General features: G+C 35.2%; 1 protein-coding gene across 4 annotated transcripts in view; it reads left to right on the forward strand.

Annotated features, from left to right (window-relative positions):
* The window catches only part of EPHA7 (EPH receptor A7), a 161,282-nt gene that overhangs the window by 95,027 nt on the left and 42,114 nt on the right, over positions 1 to 24,141 (forward strand). For all 4 annotated transcript variants that reach the window (XM_021392355.1, XM_021392353.1, XM_021392351.1 and 1 more), the window contains exon 6: positions 22,719 to 22,843. In XM_021392355.1, the coding sequence (XP_021248030.1) occupies positions 22,719 to 22,843 (125 nt within the window). The remainder of the gene's footprint in view (positions 1 to 22,718; positions 22,844 to 24,141) is intronic.

Here is a 24,141-nt window from a genome sequence, read left to right on the forward strand (position 1 = left end):
CTTCCTTCCTTTTCCTTCCTTCCTTTTCCTTCCTTCCTTTTCCTTCCTTCCTTTTCCTTCCTTCCTTTTCCTTCCTTCCTTTTCCTTCCTTCCTTCCACTCTTTCTTTTTCTCTCTTTCTCTCTCTCTTTCTCTCTTTCAGGCAACGTGTATAGTTGAAGTTTTCAAAATAATTAAGAAGCTGACTATGAAAGCAGGAACAGCCCACTAATTTGATAATTCTAATTAGAAAACTCTTGTACCTCATACTGACAAACTAATATACTTAAATGGATAAATACAGATGTGTATCTTCTCTATGAATCCTTGATATTGTATGACATTCTTGCTGAATTGTCTATGTCTGTCTATACAATAGATCTTGCCAAAATGGCAGTGATGTGTCCAAGCAATACAGAAAATTTCACAGCATCTCATTTCTTAGGCAGGTTTCATAAATGCAAAACTATTTTGTGAAAATTTAGTAGTAATTTTGGTAGAATTTCTATTTTAGTCCTAATATTTCTTCTAAAAACTTGTATGTAAAAATACATCTAAGACTCCATTCTTCCTCCTTTCAAGACTTGAAAGAGAGAGCTAAGGAAGGACAAACCTCATGAAAATTCACCTTGAAGTTAATGTGGCAACAGGTGTTTTTGTTTCTAGATGGATTCCTGCCATACTGTGCCCTTTGCAGCATGTAGGAGACTAATTAGACATGAAGCAAAATACAAGAAATGGACTCTGAAAGGAAGAATGCAGCAGAGTCCACAAATGCCAGACAGACAGCTGAGTCTTTCTTTCCAGCAAGTGTTCTAACATCCATGTATGTACCCAAAGTAACTTCAATGAGAATTTGTCTCTGCAGTTTGTCTAATATTTATTACACACAGTTAAAAGATTTTCTACAAAAGATTCTGATATAAAGGACAAATATATATTTTTTTTGTTCGTCCTTTAAAATATCTAGTGAAAGTATGGGATTGCAGTTGGCTATGGGTTTTTAATTTATTTTGGACTTGGTCCTACAAAATACCCCATTTAACAAAGTAGGTAAGCACAAATCAGCATATTCTTAAATCTCATTTACTTTAGTTGGCTATGTGTTTAAAGGTAAGCACATGCTTTCAGAATTTATAGAACTGAAGCTTGTCAAAGTATTCACTGACAAATGGGTTGGTTAAAAATCTCATTACCTCTCCTACCTATTTCTTACATCAGATTAAACAATTTCAGAATCAGAAAATAAAACTATTTGTTTAAAATAGGGATAAATGCTAAATATATGAATTATTTTCTACCAGTGCTATCCTTCAGGAAGAAAATGGAAGCAAATAAAAAAAAAAAATCAAAAGCAGAAAACCCTTTCTCTGTGACTCATTTCAGGTAAATAATTGCTTCATAGTAGTGCAGAATCAAATTTGGTATAACCCAGAGTTGTATCAGGGTGAATTTAGCTACAAAGTATCATTTATTCCTGGAAGCATGAGTAGCAAAGCACTGATTTAACCAACAATTAAAATTATCATTTCTGCAAAGTAATGAGATAAAAGGGTGGTTTGGAATTTATTTTTTATTTGCTCATTTATTTTTTTGCCCACAATGACCTGTGAGAGACAGTCAGTGTAAATCATCTTTGTGTATTCACTCTCACTTGATTTGTTGAAATATGGAGCGAAAGCTGCTTTTTGAAGTAGCCCACATTTTAGCATACTGAAGACTCTCAAAAATTAGAGCCTTTCAAAATGTAATCTCTTCCAGGAGGCAGGGAGGGAAAGAATCTTGCCAGACATTCATCTTGTTAAAGAATGACTGAATGATTGAAAATGTAGCATTCAAACTGATTTCATTGTTGAGATTGGAGCAAATCACATCCTGACTTCATTGCAGTTTGGGCTAAATTAATCTGCCGACTCACATTCCCCAGCTACGAGCTTTGCTGCTTTTTGTTTTCTCTTCCCACCTTCTAGTCCTCCATTCCTTCCACCCTTCCTTTTCCCCCCATTCCCATTATTTTTCTTCAGCTTAAAAAAAAAAAAGAAAAAGAAAAAGAAAAAAAAGATTAATTATGATTTAGTTTGGAGGGCTAAAGGGATTCACATTTTTTCTTCTAAATCTGCCTGCTACTGAAGGGTGGTTCTTGGATGGGTCTTTCTTTGAGTTTACTCAAAGTTCTTACACTTGCCAGAGCAGGCGATGAAGAGTGTATATAAGTTCAGTTCAGTGAGCCTCTGAGAAATAGGGTTCAGTTTTGTAGTTTTCAGAAGCAATAAAGGTTTGGAGTGGGTAGATCCTGAGATGGATCTTTGAGTTATCATATGGCACATCACTCATTACTGATTAAGCCTCAAAGGTTCCAAAACAGTGACTGTTTCATGGAAGATAAAGAATATATTGTACAGCGGCACCCCTTCACCTTTCTTTGTGCCTTCAATCCTGTTTTCTTGTCCCTCCTTTACAGAAATGTCTTTAAAAAGCTTCTCTCTCATGTTTTTCCATTTATACTATCTGAAATGAAATCCTACACCCTCCTCCAAGAAAAAATCTTCTTCCATTTTCATAAGGAAAAATGCTGAAATTTAAGAGTGAAGAGAAGGTTTTCAGCATTTCCATATGAATACAACGGATCTTTACTCTCATAGAAAAAAAAGTTTGCATCTGTCAAAGTGCATAAATTTGCTTTCCAGGAGGCATTCTGCTGATGGTAGACACCAGAAAACTTGGTAGAAACAATATATCTTTTCAGAGTAGTAAAGTGTACAGTGTTTGTTGTAGTTGACTAGCATGACATGTCCAGTCATCTGGAAGTAGAGATGTGATATGCAAAATGTAATAAATTTTAGACATTTAATGTTACGGCAGATTGTTTATCTTGACATGGACTGTGTATTGTAAAAAGCTCATTTTTGTTTTCCCAATGGTAGCTCTAGTCTAGATGTCATCCAGATGGATAAGTGGGAGTAATCATTTAAACTCCTCTAGGTTCCCATGCAACACCTGCTTTCTGATCTAAGAATATTCCCCAAATCTTTTACCCCAACCTCAAGACCTGGAAGGAGAGAGGGAGACATTGATCCACAGAGAAATGTCAGAGGCACAATGCTCCTACTGTGGGAGCATTTCCAGTTTTTTCTTTGTTTTAATTTATGCAGCATTTGGAATCTAGCTAATGAGAAACGAATTCAGAAGCTGGTAGCACGCAGTGCTTCCCTTGTAAAGGGTTAATCATTATGTGTCTTTCCTTGCACCATATGGTGGACTTTTGTTTGATCTAAAATACCTCTCCTTTCAACAGCCCTGCAGATTAGCAAGTAAAGCTCATTAGCTAACAACCACTATCATTTCTACTTTTGATTTACATCACTTTATATCATTTTACATACACTTGACTTGCTGTGAAGTATGACTGGGTCCAGTAAATGAAAATTGGAGTTTATTTTGAATATTAATCATAAAAAAAAAAAAAAGATATTTCTTCTTTTCTATGCTTGCTGTTCTGTGGACAAAGTTTTACTTACTTTTCCTGCTAGCTGTATTTACAATTAATTCTAACTATGCAGATATATACTCTTCAAATGACAACGGCTTAAATCACTTGTTTCTGCAGGATCAGTGCCAAGCATCTCGAAGTAGAACTAGATTTATGAAGCTAGACCCATTTTAAACATATTTAGTTTCATGATAATCCTAGCCTAGTTGTGGGTTTGGATAGACCCAAGATAGAGCAAGGTCAGTGGTGGTACTTACAGTCACTTAAGCATTTCCATTCCAGCTCTTTGCTTTTTGTCTAAATTTTTTTTAGACTCATGGGATTTCTGTCTTTTTGCTTAGTAGGTTTTGAAAGAAGAATGTTGGAGTTTTGAAATAAAATCTTTAGTATGATGTGAAAAGGAAAAGGGTAGATTTTTTTTTCATGACTCTCATATATAGAGATATTCACTTAAACCATGCTTGGAGCAAGAATGTGAACAGATATTTTAGCAAGGAAATAGTAATTATTGATTATTGTTATAATTTTTAGTGTTCTTTTGAAATTCAGTTTTTGGCATGTTATAATCACAAGTCTTTTGACAGTTCACGCACCGTTTATCAAGGTATGTGTTATTCAACATCATGAAGATGTTTATGAACATACATGTTGATGGATTCTGTCAAACAGAATAATGGAAACATTTAAATATTGCATGTATGTTACCATGTTCTCTACATTGTTTCCATTATCATTGGCATTATCCTGCTTTCTTGCTAAGAAATATCACTGTCTGTATATACTACTGACATTATTGATTATTAATAGTAGAAAAAAAGAAAAGAGAATTATGCCAGTATGTTATAAATATTAAAGAAAAGAAGTACAATATCTGGGGGCATACTTGTGGTACAGTTTTGGAACGAAACCTTTATTGGAAATAGCTTTAAATGTTCCTTTATCCCACTTACTGATTGATTTTCATATTTTTCCAGATGTTTTACTGCCTTTTGTGATCGTGATCCTTCATCTCCTGATTTATTTTTCAAGGAATCTTTGCTCCAAAATCTATGATAAGACCTATAACAATGAACATTATTTATGATTTCAGTAATCAACTTTATGGCTTTTCTGCAGGCCTGAGTCCTGCTAACTAAGATGGAAATAGAAGTAGCCTGTCTTATTTCACATAGCAATTTCTGATAAAGGAAGCAAATGGCAAGGAGTGATGAATAAAGCCAGGGAAAGTAGATATAATTGTGTTATTTTTCCATTGTTATTAAATCCATGGGATTATATTACACTGTGGATTTTTCACCTTATTTTTGAAAGCATGTTTAAAATGATCTCTCATCTGTGAGGCTGTGTAAGAGCTTGCTACCAAACTAGCTGAAAGATATCATTATCAATACTTTACATACTGGTGTTTCTTTTTTTTCTTTCTTTTTTTTTTTTTTTTTTAAGAGAAGTGTTGAAAAGCTTCCATCAGACTTCTTTCTGACTATGTAAGTCATTTGATATGCATATAAAAATGCATTCTCTAACCCCAAAAGTTTTTACCCTAAATAACAATGGCACACTTTGCCAAGGACAAGGAGTACCACTCATTTGAAGGTACTGCCTAGTGAATAGGAGAATGTCCTTAGTCTGAAAGACAGCTTTATTATTCTAATTTCTGGAACTTCCAGAGTAATTAAGACATACTCCTTTATTATGCTAATTTACAACAGTTTGGTCTTGAACACAATACAAATTCTTCAAGTTTCTTTCCACCATTTTGGATGAAAATCTTCATCTGCTGGTTCAACACACATTTCCTGTGTCTTCTTTCCTAAAACCCTGCCATAGATATGTTTTTTTCTTATTAGGCATGACAGGGAAAGTACTACACAGATTTTGAAATTTAGATTAAGGAAAGCAGGTTTTCTGGTCTGGAGTCATCTCTAAAGAACAGGGCAACCTAGGTTCACCATCATGCAATTTTTGGCATGTACTAGTAGTACACCAGAGCTAAAAGCAAAGTCTCCAAGGCTCCTTAGAGTGAATACACAGAGATCTTACATCCCAGTGTCTTCCTGTTGGATTTAGGAAAGAAAGATTTTCTGGTCTGGAGTCATCTCCAAAGAACGGGGCGACATGGCAGTCACTGATGCAGCCGCTGATGCTTGAGGCACTTCAGTTGCTCAGCTAAATTGAGATGAACTCTTCAACACTTAACAAGAGTGTATTTCTGAAGTACAGAGTTTTCTTGCTTCCTTTACTTTTTTAACTAACATTCTTCAAAAATGGTGTTTCACAGAATGTTGTGATAAATGTCAATAGATAGTATATATTTCAAGTAGAATTTTGACTAGGAAAACGTAGATCATTAAATGAGAGAACCAGTTCAAAATATATTAACACTTCCTATAGCAGAGGCTGATTTCTGTAGGAATTGTATTGCAAAGTTCAGGCTTCCCTTCATAAGAGCATTCTACTGTTTTCTCTGTCACAGAAACAAAATATAGTGATTTATTTTATTCTCAGCACCACTTTGGTGGATTTTGTATGTTTGTTACTTTTGTGACGTTAATTTTTGGTGGCTTTGGGGTTGATAATTATTCCAGAAAGTTTAGTTCAAAATTTACCACGAAAACAAAAGCATAAAAATGAAAAATTAAACTGTTTTCTCAAGAACTTTTATACATGTAATCAGATATCTCTATCTAACCATGAAAGAATAGTATTCTCTCAAGGCACAAAGATTCATTAATTGCCAAAAATCAATGTTCTGATGAAATCAAACTCCAGCAGCATTTATAAATATGTTGTCATTGCCTCAGTAAAGGTGTGATAATTAGAGGAGTCATCAATTTTAACACTTTCTTATTTCTTTTTTGTCATTAATACACAAGTAATTTTTAACATTGATTTTTCTTTTTGCACTGGTGAGCAGTAAGAACAAAGCAGATATATTAGCTTTTATTCATGGCTAATGTTCCAATGAATCAGGCCAGAAAACAAATAAACTGACCTTACAAAAAAAATGTCAGGTGATATGTGTTGAATGAAAGCCCATAGCAATCTTCTTGTGGAAAGAGTTTCAGTTAAAAAGCCATATTCTGATAGGTACATAGGCAAGTTTTTGTTTATCTCAGTGCTTTGAAAGAATGCCAATAGTAAAATGAACTTAGAAAATTAAAAAGAAAGATGGAAACACCAAGTCTGTACATTAAAACATACATCTAAGAGAGAAATAGTTTTACAGAGTACATTAAATAAACCATTATTAATTCTGGCAATTTCAAAAGAACTAACTTGAAAAACAATTTTTTTTGAGAATATAAAGACAAATTTTTTTAAAATTTGAAAAAAAAAATTGAAGAAAATTATTTAAGTATTATACAGAAAAAAAAAGCTGCATTTGAAAGTGCATTTCATTAAGATATCTGGTTTATTCTATTAGTGTAATTTTCTTTTTTTTTTCCCCTTTTGGTCCATGATTTAGCATCAAGCTGTGTGGTTCTAGTGTTTTAAAGACATAATTTGGTTTTCCCACCCCTTCAGAGCATTCTGCTCTGGGGCCTTTGTTAAGGGAGGTGCGTGCCACCTCCCTCCAGTCTTTAGGGGCTACTAGCAGTAGTATAGATCCTCTTTACTGGCTAGTTTTAGGGTATTGTGCTGAAATTGAGAGGGACAGAGAGCAGTACTGTATTTTATTATTTCAAAATGAAGTTACTATTTAAAATTAAAGAGATGAAAGAGAACCATCGGATGTCAAAAGTAGCCTAATTTGAACAATCTCTGTTCATTTGTAGTCATCTCCTTATCAAAACACTACACCTTGTTTTACTTACATTATTACTTTTCATCCTCTTCTTCAAGGCTGTGGGCAGCAAAGATCACCGTCTTCTGTAGAATCACGGAATCATAGAATGGTTTTGGTTGGAAGGGACCTTAAAGGTCATCTAGTTCCAACCCCCTGCTATAGACAGAGACACCTCCCACTAGACCAGGTTGCTCACATCCAGCCTGGCCTTGATCACCTCCAGGGTGAGGGCATCCACAACCTTGCTGGGCAATCTGTTCCAGTGTCTCACCACCCTCACAGTAAAGATTTTCTTCCTAACATCTAATCTAAATCTACCCTCTTCCAGTTTAAAACCATTTTCCCTTATCCTGTCATTAGATGCCCTTATAAAAAGTCCATCCCCAGCTTTCCTGTAGGCCACCTTCAGGTACTGGAAGGCCACAATAAAGGTCCCCCTGGAGCCTTCTCTTCTCCAAGCTGAAGACTCTCAACTCTGTCAGCCTGTCCTTGTAGGGGAGGTGTTCCAGCACTCTGATAATCTTCACAGCCCTCCTCTGGATCTGCTCCAGCAGCTCAATATCAGCTACTTTTGGGACGCAGTACTCCAGGTGGGGTCTCATGAGAGCAGAGTAGAGGGCAGAATCACCTCCCTCGACCTGCTTGTCACACTTCTCTTGATGCAAACCAGGATACAGTTGGCCTTCTGAGCTGCAAGTGCACGTTGCCAGCTCACGTTGAGTCATTCATCAACAGACACCCCCAAATCCTTCTCCTCAGGGTGGCTCTTGAGCCATTCTCTCCCCATCCTGTATTTATGCTTGGGATTGCCCTGACCCATGTGCAGGACCTTGCACTTGGCCTTGTTGAACTTTATGAGGTTGGCATGGGCCCACTTTTCAAGCCTATCCAGGTCCTTCTGGACAGCATTCCTTCCCTCTACTGTGTCAACTGCACAGCTTGGTGTCATCGCCAAGTAGTGATGTAAGTGATGTAAGTGTAGTAAGTCAAAGTTGGGCAAATTAAGATACAGTTAAGTAAAAGATTTCTGTAGTAACATTAAAGGAGATCTAGAAATATGATTTCCTGAGGTCATTCTAAACTATATGCAGCTTTGGGTCACCTCTCATATTCATCTTTTAAATGGCTTAAAATAGCCTGTCTTTTAATGCCTCTAATTTTGCTGTATTTAAGTTTCGCTTTGATATTCTTTTTTGTTCATCTGCAGTAGAGACAGAAAGTGTTTGTTCATTTTCGTATTTTGGAAAGAGGGTTGTGCATATAACCCTCCATTTGGGAAAGACTGTAACTCTGTCCAGGAAAAGCTGGTGCAGATCAGTAGATAATTCTGAAGCTCAAACTCATGAATTTTGTTTTCAAGTGAAATTACTCTCTTACAGTCATGGTTGCAGGAGAAAGGCTCTTGCTGTAGAAACAAAGCAAGGGAAACGAGGGAAGTGTACTCTTAGACCTGGAATGAGTAGGGTAAAGGGTGCTGTTTAAGCAAAAATAGTATTCCTGCAAACTTGATGCTGTCTGGATAATCAGGGACCAGGTGGCAATATATATTTGGAGCAAATGGTAGCACTGTTGATCTACCTTTCATTCTGTTGATTAGTAGCCTAATTAAGAAGATGTTATAACTTCAGTATTGCAATGCCATGTTACAAAGTGCCAGTGATTAGACCATTCTTTCCTGCTTGAAAATAATACTACTGGATTCAAAAAGCAAAAACAAACAAAAAAGCCCACAGCAACAACGAAAAAATACAATAAGTGTGTTAGAAGCTGTTTTATTTTTTATTTATATTGTCTGTCTATGGGTTTTATTCTTTTAAATATACAGTTAAAAGTGGTCACCCATTAGGATACCAAATGCTTTAGGTACCTAGATGATTCTCTGTAAAGAAGTAAAGAACACCTACAAAATCTTAAAGTAATAACCATCAAACTGTCAGAGGCAAAAATAACAAGTAAAAATATTTAGAATAAAAGAAAGGAGAAGACAGCTGATGGAAAAGGAAGAAAAATATAAAGCAGGTTGTAGAAGCGGTTAATGCTAAACATGTGATGTTTATGCCAATAGTCAGATATGCTTTAAGTGAAATACTGTGTTTTGAACTGCCTAATGTCACCAGCGCCTGCAGGGACAGTTTGCTAACTCTCCATGAACACATAGCCAGCTCTTCAAAGTAATTTCCATTATACAGCAGCAGAGCTTTAAAGACATCCTTCCTTATTGATCTTGTTTTTGCATGATTCAACTTGCGAAGAACAAGATAAAGTTCCTCTGATAAACATTGATATTCCATCAGTTAAGGAGAATTTCTTCAGTCTAACATATTTATTGCTGTTGCTTGTAACTTTGCAAACAGCTTAACCTGCTGTGAGAATGAGAAATCATTAAAATCTTTTTTTGTTGGTTTTTTTTTGTTTGTTTGTTTTTTCTTCTTTTTTTTTCCCTTTAAACTCAAGCCAACTACTTGCATTCCTAACCTTCTGGAAGTACTACTTTACTCAAGACCAGTCACAGCACTTTGTGCTGTTATACAGTCAGGACTGGGCAGAATTTTTTCCAGACTCTGCTTCTCTTCATGTTAAAGTCAATGAGGTGAATTCCAGCACCTGAATTCTCAGAAGCGCTGATTGCAAAAAACAACATTCCTTCCTCCCTCTTCTTTCTTTCATTCTGTTTCCTTTTCTGTCTTCCTTCTTGTGCTTTATTCCCTGAACTATATGGACTAGTATAAAAACTAAGGTAAAGGAGAAAATAGGATAATTTCACACTAATTTAATCCATATTGTGCCAAAAAAAAAAAAAAAAAAAAAGGCTGCAGACTTGGATTTTCTTCCTTCCTTTCTTTCTGAGAAAACTTGCTGTAAAATATGTATACTAATATATTCTAAGTATTTTAAAATACAATATTGATGATCTCCTATTTTTTAAAATTCTTTTGCCAGCAGCTTGCCACAGGACTGAAAAGGGTCTACGTAACACTAGAATATGTCATCTGACTGGGCTGGTTGTACAAGAAAACATAGAGTTTAAGTACAGGCTGATCCTGTATTTTCAGTACAATCTTGGTTTCCTAAGACATACTTACACATGCCTGTTGTGCCGAAGGTCAGCTGGCTAGCTGCTAGCATGTCACGCATCACAGATATAATCTATCATGTATGTCTATGTATCTTTTATGTGAGTTTCATGGAATACAATATTGTATTGTCAAATGTTGAACGTATCATTTCAAAACACACCCGGAGCAACAAAATTTAGCTTAAAGGGCTACTGAAGATTCACTTACCATAAGATCTAAATCTAAATCTAAAGTTCTCTTTCTCTCTCCACTAGCTAATAGAAACATTAGAAATCTATACTTGTATTTTGATACCTGAAGTACAAAATGAGATTAAATCAGTCCAGGCAGGTATTGCACCATTACAGAAAAGGTGAATTTTTTCTTTATTTGTTGATATTATATTTATGTGTTGATATTTTATTGTCTTTATTTGTTGATATTGTATTTGTTGTTAAACTATCTAAATCATCACAATGTATGCATTCAGTATATGATAAAAGTTCAGTTAATAAGGATATGCCACTTGGGTGCTTCACTCTTGAAATCAATTTGCTGTCAGGTCTGAGGGTATCTATCCCACTTAATCTGCACATATGGCGCATGTACGAAGCTCTGATGGATTCCTGTGAGATAGAAAAGTTATTAAAATGGAGCCAGGAGTCTTTATATTACTTAATTTTTGATGTGTATTTTGTAAATGTTTAATGTAGGTTGGATTATGGAAATTAAAAGGTTAAAAAAAGAAAAACCCATGAAATAAAACATGCCCTTTTCATTACTGGCTTTACTTTATGATGAATTTAACCACTACTGGCTAATCAGAAGAAACAAGGATTTTTATTTTTATTTTTGCTTTTTTTTTCTTATTATACCAGATCATGTGTGCCATACAGCTTTGATTAGTTAACTCTATACTATCCCACCTTAATTAATTAAAATTGGCTTAATTGGCTTAATTAAAAAGCTACAGAAACTCATGGATGGGTAGTGAACAGACTGAATATTTTTACCACTTAATGACTAAGACAGCAGTTTTCTAAGAGTTTAAGCAAAACTCTTTTCTAAGGCAGGATTTTTACATATATGGTTAAGGAAGAGTAATGAGCATTCACTATCTAAATTTATATATATAATCATATGAAATTCCAGAGCCAATATTTTATTATTTCCATTTTACACTGTTGCATGATGAGACCATTTATGTTAAGGAAATGAGCAATAGATGTATCTGATTGTGGTGTATATGTATTGTAATGCATGTATTATGATACACTTATGAGAATGTTCAGAGCATATAGTCCTATTTCTGACACTGTCTACATACCGTGTAATCTTTAGATTTCGTATTTTGCACATTCTGATATTTAATACACTATTTGTGTAAATAGTTTCATGTGTTTGGCTGGTATAAATAGGAATCATATTTTATACTATGCTCATCCATGTAAACAGAGTTTCTCTACTGGTGATTTGTCTTAGAATAACTAAATCTTAGTCTATTGATGTTGATGGTGAATACAACCTTTGCTCTATAGTTACAATTAGGTAGCAGTAATTTCTACTGTAGAGTTGGAGCCTCTTTCATAGCAAAACAGTAATTGAAAATTGGCCACACACTGTGTAGGAAAATAGTAATTTTCTTTCAAACACAAAATAATGCTGTTGTTTCTCCTATGTTTTACTTTCTTTTTGCTGTATCCTTTACAATCTGGAAAGACTCATAACATATGTAAGCACAATTTTTCATACTTTTATTGAACAGAACAGCACATGGTAAATGCTATCTGAAAGATGGACAAACCCTGCTCTCTTCTAGTTCCTTCACTGTGATTGAGGGAAAAGCAAATCAGTTCTGAAGCCTATTATTTGAGATAAATAGAACCATACTAAACTATTCAAGGATGTTTATGTACTTTTGCTTATTTGACCAATATACCAAGTATTTCTGCACTAAAATAGTGCCAAATTCTTTACCTTTCTTTTTTTTTTTTTTTTTTTTTTTTTTTTTTTTTTTTTTTAGATTAACCTTTCTATCTAAAAATGTACATAGCCTTCCTTGTTACTGCAATTCTCTATTTTCATCTTCATCTTGGATATTGATTAAAGTTCCGGTGATTCACTGCAATCACTACTCTCTCAAACCATTAAAAATTGAAAGAGAATCAAACCCAGAGTTGGTTGGGGTGTCTCCCACCTTCCCTAATGTTGATTCATGCTTTAATTCTACAAGAGCTGCTCTGAAAGTAATGACTCCTATTTCATTATGTTGGGCCACGAGGTCGTAGGCGGATGTTGGTGGTACGGCGGTAGAGGTTTAACAAGCGTGGCACACAGGCTTTTGTTCATCACTGGAGACAGTGCAAAGCTAACGATGGTGACTATGTTGAAAAAGAGTGTTTTGTAGCCAGGAATTTGCTCTATCAAATACTGCTATTTGTGTTTTTCTTATCTGTTGTAGTCTCCATGAAAATAAATAGGAGACATCACTTTCAGAGCAACTTAAATACTTAGGAATATTTTCAGCATTAAATTCATTCCCTACGGTTGTGAATTTGTAGTTATGTAATGTAGATATTGCGTCTTGCTAGCAGCTTACTAAAAAACCTTTAAGCCCATAGAGAGTTAGACTTACATTATTGTATGTAGAAACCTAGATTCTGCTAGATTTACAAGAGAGTTATGTCAGAGTAGACCCTGGACTAATTATGTTAAGAAGATTTAAGGATCAAGGAATACATCTCATTAAACTCACAAGGAAAATATAAAGGATAAGAGTAAATTCTATATAGTGTGTGAGGAAGAGAGAGTCCATGTCAACTAAAAAGTATGGGTTAGGTGTCAACTTTATTTGTTGTGCCAGGTAATCAATTTCTCCTAAAATCGGTGACTAAATTCATCATGTAGTCAACAGAAAAAAACTTTCTTAGGTCTGAAAATGAAGATGTTTCTCTTCTCTGTCGCTTCCTTCTCTGTCACAGGGAGCAAAGCTGTTTAGGGAATTTAAGCATTTAATTTAGGAGAGCTGTTGTTGCCTAAAGGGTGGGTGCACTGAGGTGCTCAAGTTAGATTACCTGGATCCCATCCGGAACATTTTCTGAAATAAAAAAGTGAAAAAAAAACAACCTTATCTTTGTGAAATTGGCAAATAAATATCATTGATTTGTTAAAAATAATAAAATAAAATAAAACAAATATGTAGCAATGCTGGATTATCAGTTGTGATAATTACATTTTTAATTACTTCACTCTTGGGACCTGATTGTGATATTATTTCCATTGGTATAAAACAAAGATGACTTAGCTAAAACTGGTGTAGCTAAAATGATATACAATTGATGAGCGATCAGAATCAAGCCCTAAATGCTATGCAAAAAGTAGAACTAATAAAAAAAAATGAATGGTTTTATAACTTATGCAATTGACATTTTCTTAATCTAGCTCTTCAAGAAGTTAACCTTTGGATAAAGAAGTTGGGTCCCCCTTAGAGCCTTATAGCATTCAGGGAAGTGAAGCCACTAGAAAGTCTGTAAAAAGATGATTATGATTCTGTAGAGCTTTTAAAACCATGTAGTAAACTCTTCCATTAAATGATTGATGTCTTTCCAATTTAATATGTTTCTGCCTCTGACAAGTCTTTGTGCTGGCTTTTCTTTCCAGTGAGCAGAAGCTGGAGAAGCACTGAACCGTAGCATGTTCTCAAATAACAAAAAATTCCTCTCAAATCAATTTTTTTCTTTTTCTTTTTCTTTTTTTTTTTCCACAAGAAGTTTGTTGCAACCAAGGAACAAAATTTAGAGGAACTAAAGATATTTATGTATAAGTTTGGTATATTTTACTTTTAATGTGCGCATCTAAATCTGTGGATTTTCTTTAAATACTTGTTACTGTTTAATAGGAAGATGTTAATTTATGCTGTATATTCACATCAATTAACTAGCTTAACTTTACAAAACGTTTTTCCCCTTTGTTAATGGGTTTTTCTTCACATTTGTATGGCACTGTTTTTTGAACAGCTCATGCATACTCCCAAAATGATTTCATTTGGGTCAGTCAACATTGTTTCAAATTGATGTTTCCTCAGTTGTTTGAATACATTTCTTTATACTTTGAGGGAAATGTTAAATATTGTATGTATCTCAGTGGCAGTCTTCCACGGTAGTCACCTCGCCTCTCATCAGTGAGACTGCATCTCTGGCAAGCCCTCAGCAAGCGAGTCATGGGCTGGCTGCTCTGCCAGATCTTTCTCTCATGGACATGAGTTTCACTCCCATGCATACTCACTAACTTCAGGCTTGTTACTTCTGCTATTTATCACTGCAGTAGAGATTCCCACATGGATATTTATCCATCTCTTTAAATACTGTAGTTACAGCACTCTTCAGTGGAAAAAATACAGGCTCAAATCTTGACAAAATTGCAAGCTGCTTTTGCAAGGAATCCCACCCAAGCTGCTCTCGGGAATGTGCCCATCCTTAGCAGTGCCTTTATAATACATTTCACATGAATTTGGAGGACTGAAACACAAATTGTACTCATTTTAGGAATGTTCGTAATGCTTTTTCCCCACTGAACAATTATGTCTTTGAAAGTAAGGTTTGATCAAACTTGTGCCACAGTGATAATTATTGTTTTGTGATGGCATATTTATAGAATATTTTTATGCTTTCCCATTAATATTTGATCAACTATTTTTACTTACTGGCATGGCACTTCCCAGATTTTTGTTGGCTATATCTGAAACAAAATGCTTTGTTATGGGGCTGGAATTTATTCAACTGTCTCTTGTACATCCTATGCTAAATAAACATAATTGTACTTGTTTGTAGGCCTCCAAAGCCACACTTCTAATCACCTGGTATTGTATTTTACTGCTGCAAATACAACATTTCCCTTTGGACAAGTGAACTGTAGTAGAGATATTAGCTATAGAGTAGCAAGGAGAATGTATTAAGGTAATTCTTTTCTTTTTTTTTCATGAGCAACATCCTTGAAGCTGACATTTTTGTGACTGAATAGATGACAGCATGAAATTCAATTACAGCAAACAGTCTCAGTCATTACACCTGTCTGCTTCTAGGGGAAAGGATTTGTAAATTGTGCTTTATCCTTCCATTTCCTAAAACTTGTGTCTGTAATTGACAGTTGCCAGCAGAGATGACTGGAGACAGGAGGAGAACATAATGTGTCTGAGTAGCCCACCAGGGAAAAGAGTATCCACATCTTTGGGAGTTTTGTGATATTTTGTTTTCCTTAATGAAGAGTAATACCTGTGTGCCAAGGATTTACTGCAAGGCTGGTGGCAGATGTTCCAGTTAAGACAAAAACAAAACAACAATTTATGAAAGATGAATCACTAAAGAAAAAAAAAAAAAAAAAAAAGCAAGACAAAAGAAAAATCTAATTAACATAGAAATATTTCTTCTGCAAAGGAAAACAAATGCTGCAAGAGAACAAAAGCCCTTCTCTGTTATTAGTAAGGCTGTTTTTTTTATTCTAACACATTTGTAAGAATCAGGTTTGTGCCTGACATGTCAAAACTTATTCACAAAACAAGAATTGTGGATACCTTGGGAGTCGACATTGTCACTTGTTACGCAACTCAGCATCCGTTCAGCACTGATTGATGCCCAAGTCGCCAGTTTGGGAAGAAATGGGATACAGACATGACAATAATATTTGTACCAAATGTCAAGCAAAAGAAACAGGGGAGTTCATAGAACGGGTCTAGACATAGACTCTTAGTAGAAGAAAATAACATGATAGACAAACTGTCAGCCCTGATCTTTCTAAACTGTTTCATCTCTTTCTTTCTGATAAGTTCATTTTATTGGTTTCCCTTCTCCAGATTTTGCCACAGTAGACAGTATATAAAACTGATCGAGCTGGGAAATTTCGAGGTTGATGAAGGATTTACCAAAAATTATCTATTTTAAACAAATCAGTAAATGTACTTAGTAAATCACTACATACTAGATAATTACAGTTTCCATAGAACTTTGCTAATACTATTGAAGAAGAACAGAATCTATTCCTTTTCCTCATTAATTTATTTGTAAAAGTATTCAGATAAGTAGTATTTCTGTTGCTCTCCTGAGATCTGTGGGTAATTTAGTGGTTTCTCAACTACAAAAGCAGTGGCAAAAAAAAAAAAAAAAAAAAAAAAAAAGGTAATGGGGTAATGCAGTCAAGTATTACCTGAGTACATTGCTTGCTACCACATACTCCTGACATCTCCAGGTGCTCAGAGAGCCATGTGTGTGCCTCATGGTTTACAGAACATTGTGTGCACACTGTGTTATATTTATGAGCCGGAAAGTAAAGTGTGTCAGAGAGGAAGTTAAAATGGCTTCTCTGTAGGATATTGTTAGTGTAAAATATCTGATTTATTTGGGTCTCTTTTTGAATGCTGCAGCTTATAAACACAGTGGGGAATTTCTCTGTCATTGATCCAAAGCAATGGGTACTAATGGCATAATACAGTGGTACTCAATAACCTTTTATCATGGGCAGCTTTGTCATGTGGAGATTTAACTGAGGGCAGAGAAATACACTTTAAGAAAAAAGAAAGTATTATAAATTTCCATTTATCCATTTAATAATGTTCAGCTTATGAAAATTATTTTATATATTAGTGTAAACACGAAGATTAATGTAGGAAAATTTTCTTAAGCATTCAAAGAACCAACTGTGGCTACTCCTGGCTTGAGTGGCACTGACATGTTACCATGCTTTGAGATGTATAGATATTTTTTCTTTCACACAAATCTTTTGCTGATTTATGGGAAGCAGAATAAACAGATAAGATAAAAGCTTTAAAATTTGCCCAGTATCTGTGAAACATTGTCAGAGTTTTATTTCAGATGACATCTGTGTTGCTCCTCAGAAAGGAGTGAGGGCACGTGTCCTGAGGCACAGTGCTTCAGTCCAGCATGAATCCCAGCGTGGTGCCCCATGTTTGCCCCAGGCCCCTGACAGCAACTGCTTCCATTCCTCAAGGTGTATAATCTCTTTGCCTACAGAGCTTTTTAGCAATTTTGGTAATCCTGATGCCTAAGTTTCTCCTCAGAACAAACCAGAGCATAGAGGAAGGCCAAATTCTGCCTTCATTTAACACTCCTTCTCTTGGGAGCAAATTAGTGGAGAAGGGTGCTCTTTGTGTAACTGTGGTGCAGGGATGGAAAGAGAGTACAGGGAGCTTTGTATTCTCTTCCTGGACAACCGTTTAAGAGCCAACCATTTTCTGCTACTATTTTCTTGTTAGTATTTTCACATATAGTAATGGGTTCATTTTGTGTTCATCGTCTGTAAGAGTCCAGGTGCCAGACGTAGTTAAAACATATTGACAGTCAATAAAACCATGTTGCTTAAAGATTTCTGCCCAGAAAGGAGACAACAATGACATTTTACAAAGAAGTGGTAGATTAAGTTATAACTTTTAGAATGCTGATATCTCTGACTTTCCATGATCTACTTCTGTTAGCAAAGTCCCCTTCAGTCCACGTACTCAAAGCACCCACTCAATTGCTGCAGAAGTCTGTTGGAGGATACCGGTGTTGCTTCATGGAATGTAATATGTATGTTGATAAAGTTTTACAGGGGTAGAAAATTTGATATCTTTGTTGCTGTGTGAAAAGCTAGTGCTTTTAAATGATTGCCGCACCTCTTCCAGATGTGAAAATGAATGAGGCCAAGAGCCAAGAGTTTTAATCCTTTGGGAGTGCTACTGCAGGGGTCCTGTGCTATGAGAGTGCATGAGTGCTACTGTTGATTTCAGTGACTACCAGATGAAGATGAGGTTGTTGTAAACACATGACTGCTATTACAAAGTAGAGAAAGATAAAAGGAAGGGTGATAGCTCCTTCACTCTTTCTATAGCAAATCAGGAAACTGGAGATGCAAATTTAGGTTTGGTTGCATTTATTAACCTGTGCTCTTATTCTGCACTGGGAGCATTTCCTCACTTTCCTTTGGGAAACTTTCTGCATAATGTGAGACTGCAGAATTTAAACCTTTATTCCAGGGGAGTTGTAAATAGTTTGTTTTATAGACATGAACTACTAATCACTCGGAAATGCTATTTCTAGAGTGAGCTTAAAAAAGGTATGAGATGAAAAGTTTCCATGACTGATGCTGCCAGATGAAACTGAGACACATTCATGATGCAGAACTGCAGAAATCTCAGAGAAATAGCTGAGTAGGTTTCTTTTGCTGACTGCTCTTTTTTCTTGAAAACAGTGTTAGGGCTGATTTTGTGCTAGAAATTGGCACACAATACCTAACTTTGCTTATGTGTGAAAGTCCAGCTTCACGTGTTTTCATTTTTCAGTTTATATTGTTTTGTTTTACCATTTTATGCTTTTTTAATATATTCTTTTGGATCCAAAGTGCAAAAGACTTAATTTTATATCTGTCTGTGTATTTTGGAAAGTGTACTGCAGCTAAAGGGAAACATCAAGCGTGAGAAGCAGAGAATAGCTAAAGATAGAGCTAAAGCATGAGCAGCATTATGATTTAATATTTTTGCAGAACTCTGGACTAAAAGCAGTGTCTTCCAAAACAATCACTGCAGCTTTCTATACATGAATATTTGCAGACATTAATAATATACCATATTCTTGGCTTAGCAATATGAATATAACACATCAGTCTACCAGATGCAAAATTCTCTCTGGAATATAATATTTTCTTGGAATATCCTGCTCTTTTTGACACCTCCGTTTTAACTTTTTCAATAACTTGATCTGGAAATGATGACGAGCTTGAAATCTATATAACTTGAAGGCTTTATCAGTAAAGCCCAGTAGAGTTATATTTCTCTGTGGCTGTGATGTTGAAACCCAGTGAAAAATCAATTTTTCCTTTTGCTGAATGGTATATTTGAAGCATTTAGAAAAGGTGAATGAGTGTGCTGAGAGCCTGTCATTCTCGAAGTACTTCCTTATGCAGCATGTGTAGGTACATCTCCTATTAGCCCTGAGAGGCTGTGTGTGTTTGATGCATTGGATGTTGTGTCAGCAGGAAGGAGAAAAAGAGGAGATGAGGTATATCAGAAAGAAAGTTGATAGCAGATGATGTTTTAAACAGCCTGTATCCCCAGGTGTAAGATATTATGGAAATAATGATGGAGACAAACAATGCTCCTTTGTAACCTGAAAAGATACATTAGGGATTATGCATGCTCAAGTCACTCTGGACTGGGTACTTAGTTGTGTCTTCATCATGAACAACTTTGTTAGAGATGCAGTAGAAATGATTGTACTAGAATAAAGAACAAAATGCTTCTGACCTATACATTCTCATTAAGCACTCATTAAGAAATGTAACAAGAAAGGCAGGATAAAGACAGCATCTATGTCTAGCCTGTACCATTGATTAATTGGCTTATGTGGTTGCTCCGGTTCGCTAAGGTTTCCTTCCAGTAGCAATAGGCTGGTGTACCTTGCCTTCCCCCAACAAACGTCGAGGCTTAAAGTAGCACATAAAATAAGTTCAGGTAACTTACTGCATTTTAGGAATATCATGCACTATAGGACTTACGTACAACGTTATTATTTTCAGAGCCTCACAAACATATAGACTCAAGGCCAAAATTGCCAACATATTCACCCTGCCGGGTTGGGCTCTCTCTTCTGCTTTATTATAGATTCTTCTACCACTGAAATATAGCAGAATATTTTTGGCTAGGAAAAAGAAACAAACAAACAAAAAAATTTTAATCTGATCATGCTTGAATGAAAAGAATATTAATAATCAGGAAATATAGCTCATTTATTTAAGACTTTGCATGCTGGCTTGCAATGCTAATAATTCACTGAGATTTTCTTTCGCATGTAAATCCCTTAAGAATAGAATATGACTGTGATGTGCTTTGTGCAGATGTTAAGTGGGAATCTTGTACAGTGCATTTCCCTTTCCCATCAACATCTTCTTTCTTCCTCATTGCTCACATTGCTGTTCCCTCTTCACATATCCAAAGTTAACTAATGCCAGAGGAAGTGAGTTCATTTTACTTGAATGCTTAGAAAAAACGAATGCTCTGACAAACTGAATTAAAAAATTTGATAAGCTAAAACAAAAGGCAATGAATGTTGAGAACAATTTTCAGTGACATAGGTAATATAAAGTTGTTTCATTAGAAGTATGAATATTAACAATTGTGGACATCTAAAAATGTAAAATGAACAGTCTGAAAACATTTATCTTTGTGAGATATAACATTACACATGAAACATACTGACCACTCTTGAATTTCAGCTAAGCTGCTGTGCTACTTATTGAGACAAAGAAGACAACTAGTTAACTACTGTACAGAAAATTAGACAGAGTGAATAAGTTTGCTGCATTCCACATTCCACTCTCTTAGCTACAAAAAAGAACATATATACTCTAATTAGAGGGTGAAAATACTCTAAGCTTTTAGAAAGATTATGTAAGAAGTGATAGATCCTGACTCTGGAAAGCTTTATCAGCCTTATCAGCCCTTGGTGTTTGCATGACACAATTTTATGATTTCATTAGTTTGGCAGCCTACATTAAGGGGTCTTCAACTTTGATTATATTGAATACATGACTTAATAGTTTATAATGAAAATTATCATGCATGGCTTCTATTCTTAATTTTCATGGACTCTTGGAGCCTCTAGTGAAATATAAATAAATTTAATTTTAAAACCTCTGTGACTATGCATGTTATAATAAAAAGGGCTAGAAACAGAATTAAAACACAAAACTAGAAATCAAATTTTAAGTTCCCTAGAGAATTATCATCTTAGTTGTGCTGTAGAGATTCTTACTTTAAGTTTTTGTCCTTAATGCTAGAGGACTGTGCGTTCTCGATCTTTTCTTCCTATTTTCTTGAAATTAAGCAAAATGAGGATGCTAAAGAATATTTTAATGGGAATTACTGGAATTAGATTTTGAGATGAATGGTAAAAGAGACAGTGAAGTTCACCTACTTGTTACAGCAAAGTATCCTTGTTCTATAACAGAACTTGTATCTGTCTGAAATCAGTGGGAATAATTTTACAAAGTGAAAGCACTGTATACAGTTCTGAAATAAAGTCGTTCCTGTTTTTCCCCCTAAAGAAAAGATTTAAAGAAAGGGAAAAAGATTTAAAATTTTCATTATGTTTGTTAAAAATTGTAGATTCTATACTTGAAAGATACATAAATAAACGTATCTAGTATTTTTGCTTAGTTTCCTGCTTCCTGAATCTACTCTCCAAATATGATCAGTTTCCTATAAACGTACATGTCACTTTGTTTTTAAATAGAGCAGAGGAGGATCAGCTTGTCTCTTTATCTCTCTTTTGTGTGAGCAATGTTACACCCTTTAAATTAATGTAATTATTTCCAATAAATTGAACAGGAACAAGGCCAAGTTCTTCATGGTTCTAGTACTGCAGCTGTTTTTTAAAGAGCTATGATTTTACAGGACTTCAGTGCACACATTCCCGTATGCAGCATGTATGTTTGTGGAAAAGTATGATGCTAGGATTTCTTTGGAAGTACCCACCAGCAATAACTCCACAATCTTGCTTTTTCATTAAGCATGAGATAAGCTGATCAAGAAAGTTACTTTTTCAGTCACTTGTATTATACTAGTTAATAACCATCGTTAAATGAGATTCAGTAGCTATATAATGGTTGTAGATTGCTTTTCAGAAATTTCGAATGACACCTGATGGTCAGCGTTGTTTATTAGGAAACTGCGTGCATGTGTGTGTGTGTGACTGTGTGCTGGGAGGAAGAGGAATATAGTGACCCTTTATTTCATAAGATCTGCTTCTTAAATTACCTCAGACTTTCATTAGATAGCAGAACCAAAGATGGAAACTTCAGCTCTAAAGAGAGAATGTTCTGGGAAGGTTTGAACAAATGCAAAAGAGGGGTTTTAGTCTCTTAACAAAGCTGTTTTCACCACCAAATCGTGCTGTAATCAGATAGTTTGGCAGGTTATTTGTTAAGCAGCATTGGTATCAACTACACAAAGTCAGCCTAAAATATGTAGTTTTGTTTCTAACAGATTATTTTTCTTTTTGTAAGTATTGTTGAAACAAATGCAATAACTATTTAGATTCTTAACTTATAACAAATCAATCTAAAAATCTATCTCACTGTCTTAATCAGAATTCATTTACCTAATTATTATTCCTATCTCACCAATTTCAGTTTTGCACTACCTTCAACAATGCCACTTTTTTGCTGTTTGCACTTAATTTGATTTCCATTCTAAGTTTATGAACAGTAATAGGATGCTGCTTGAATATTCATTAGCTAAAAGAAAAGGTGCTTTCTTTTACCTTAATAAAAGTGGCTCAGCATGGGGTGGGTCAGTAATGACATGTGATTTTAGGCATCCAACAAATTTCCTTATTATTTATTGACACATCTTGTCCAAACAGCTCCCTCACAAGTTAGTGGAGTAATGAAAGAGAGAGTGCTGCAGAGGAGCGTGGAGCTTTCCTGGCAGGAACCAGAACATCCCAATGGAGTCATTACTGAATATGAAATCAAGTATTATGAGAAAGTAAGTGCATAGATTATCTGTAATGTACAACGATGTACTGTTTGCAGCATGTTGGCTCACTAAATTGTGGAATGATGTTAAAACCACAACCATGTGATCAACTATCCTGTCTCTTCAAAGTCACAGTGATTCTGCTCACTTTTAATAACTAGCGCTTCCCTGAAATTATTATTGCTAGTTTAGGTCACATATATTCTATTTTGGTATAATAAAAGTGAACTATCCGCTCAAAATCATCCTTTTTTTCTACAATTTTCCCCTTGCTGAGTTGGACTGTGGATATTTTACCACAAGATTTGGCATTTTCCAGTCTCCCTTACATTGTCTTTACAGCTTTTTTATTTCCTTCTATGTCACTGTGATTCCAGTCTTGAGATGAGACATCAAATACAATCCTTGAGTGCATTTGCTATTGCATTTTAAGTTGAGCAGCTTTGACTTAATGTCTGAAAACTTTCATACTTCCTACAGTTTCAGCTGATAAATATTCCTTATTTGTCCTTTTAAAAAGACCCATGAACATGAGATTTGTTTTTCAGTCCTCCTCGATGCAGAGGGCTGCTTCTCAATAGTAGATGAAGTGATCTCTGTTTCTGTTAGGGTGAAATTGCAATCTTATTGATGTCAGTCAGAGTTCTGCCATTCATTTCAGCATGTCTAGGCCTTCATTCTTGATAGCCTTAACATACTCCAGAATAACAAAAATCTGACAAGCATGTAAGCAGGGCCACATGCAACTATAAGATGGATGAAAATGGGGTAAAGGCAGGTTGTGCAGCTACATGCTTGTCATAGGATGTGAATCTGGCTCATCCAGATTCCCTAGGAAATTTACTGTAGCACATAGCATATTCCTAGTTTTTATATAGCATTCTGGGAGAGAAAAAAGAAAGAGAGAGAAAAATTAAAATTCAAGGAAATGAACAAAGGAGCTCCTTTGTAATCACTTATGAAGATATTTCATTTCTACAAACAAGGTAGTAGTATCTCTATATAAAAAAGCGCATGTCAGCTTGCTAGCTAACATTCAATCAGATAAATTCAGACCAGAATGGATATAAAATCAAGTGTCACATCTGATTTTCAGTGCTGAATTACAGAAATATACTTATCAGTAGATCTTTGTATGAACTGAGAGGGGAATAAATTGTTTATTCGTTGATGTTAACTCCCAGTTTTAGTTGTTCACTTTGATGACTCTTGTAAAAAAAACTTACAAGGTATTTAAAGTTAGCTAAACGTTTCTGTGAAAGGAATTTTACTCATTTTGGCAAGTAATTTTTTTCCCTGACACACTC

Source organism: Numida meleagris, chromosome 3 (genome assembly GCF_002078875.1).
Source record: "Numida meleagris isolate 19003 breed g44 Domestic line chromosome 3, NumMel1.0, whole genome shotgun sequence".
Taxonomy (NCBI): Eukaryota; Metazoa; Chordata; class Aves; order Galliformes; family Numididae; genus Numida; species Numida meleagris.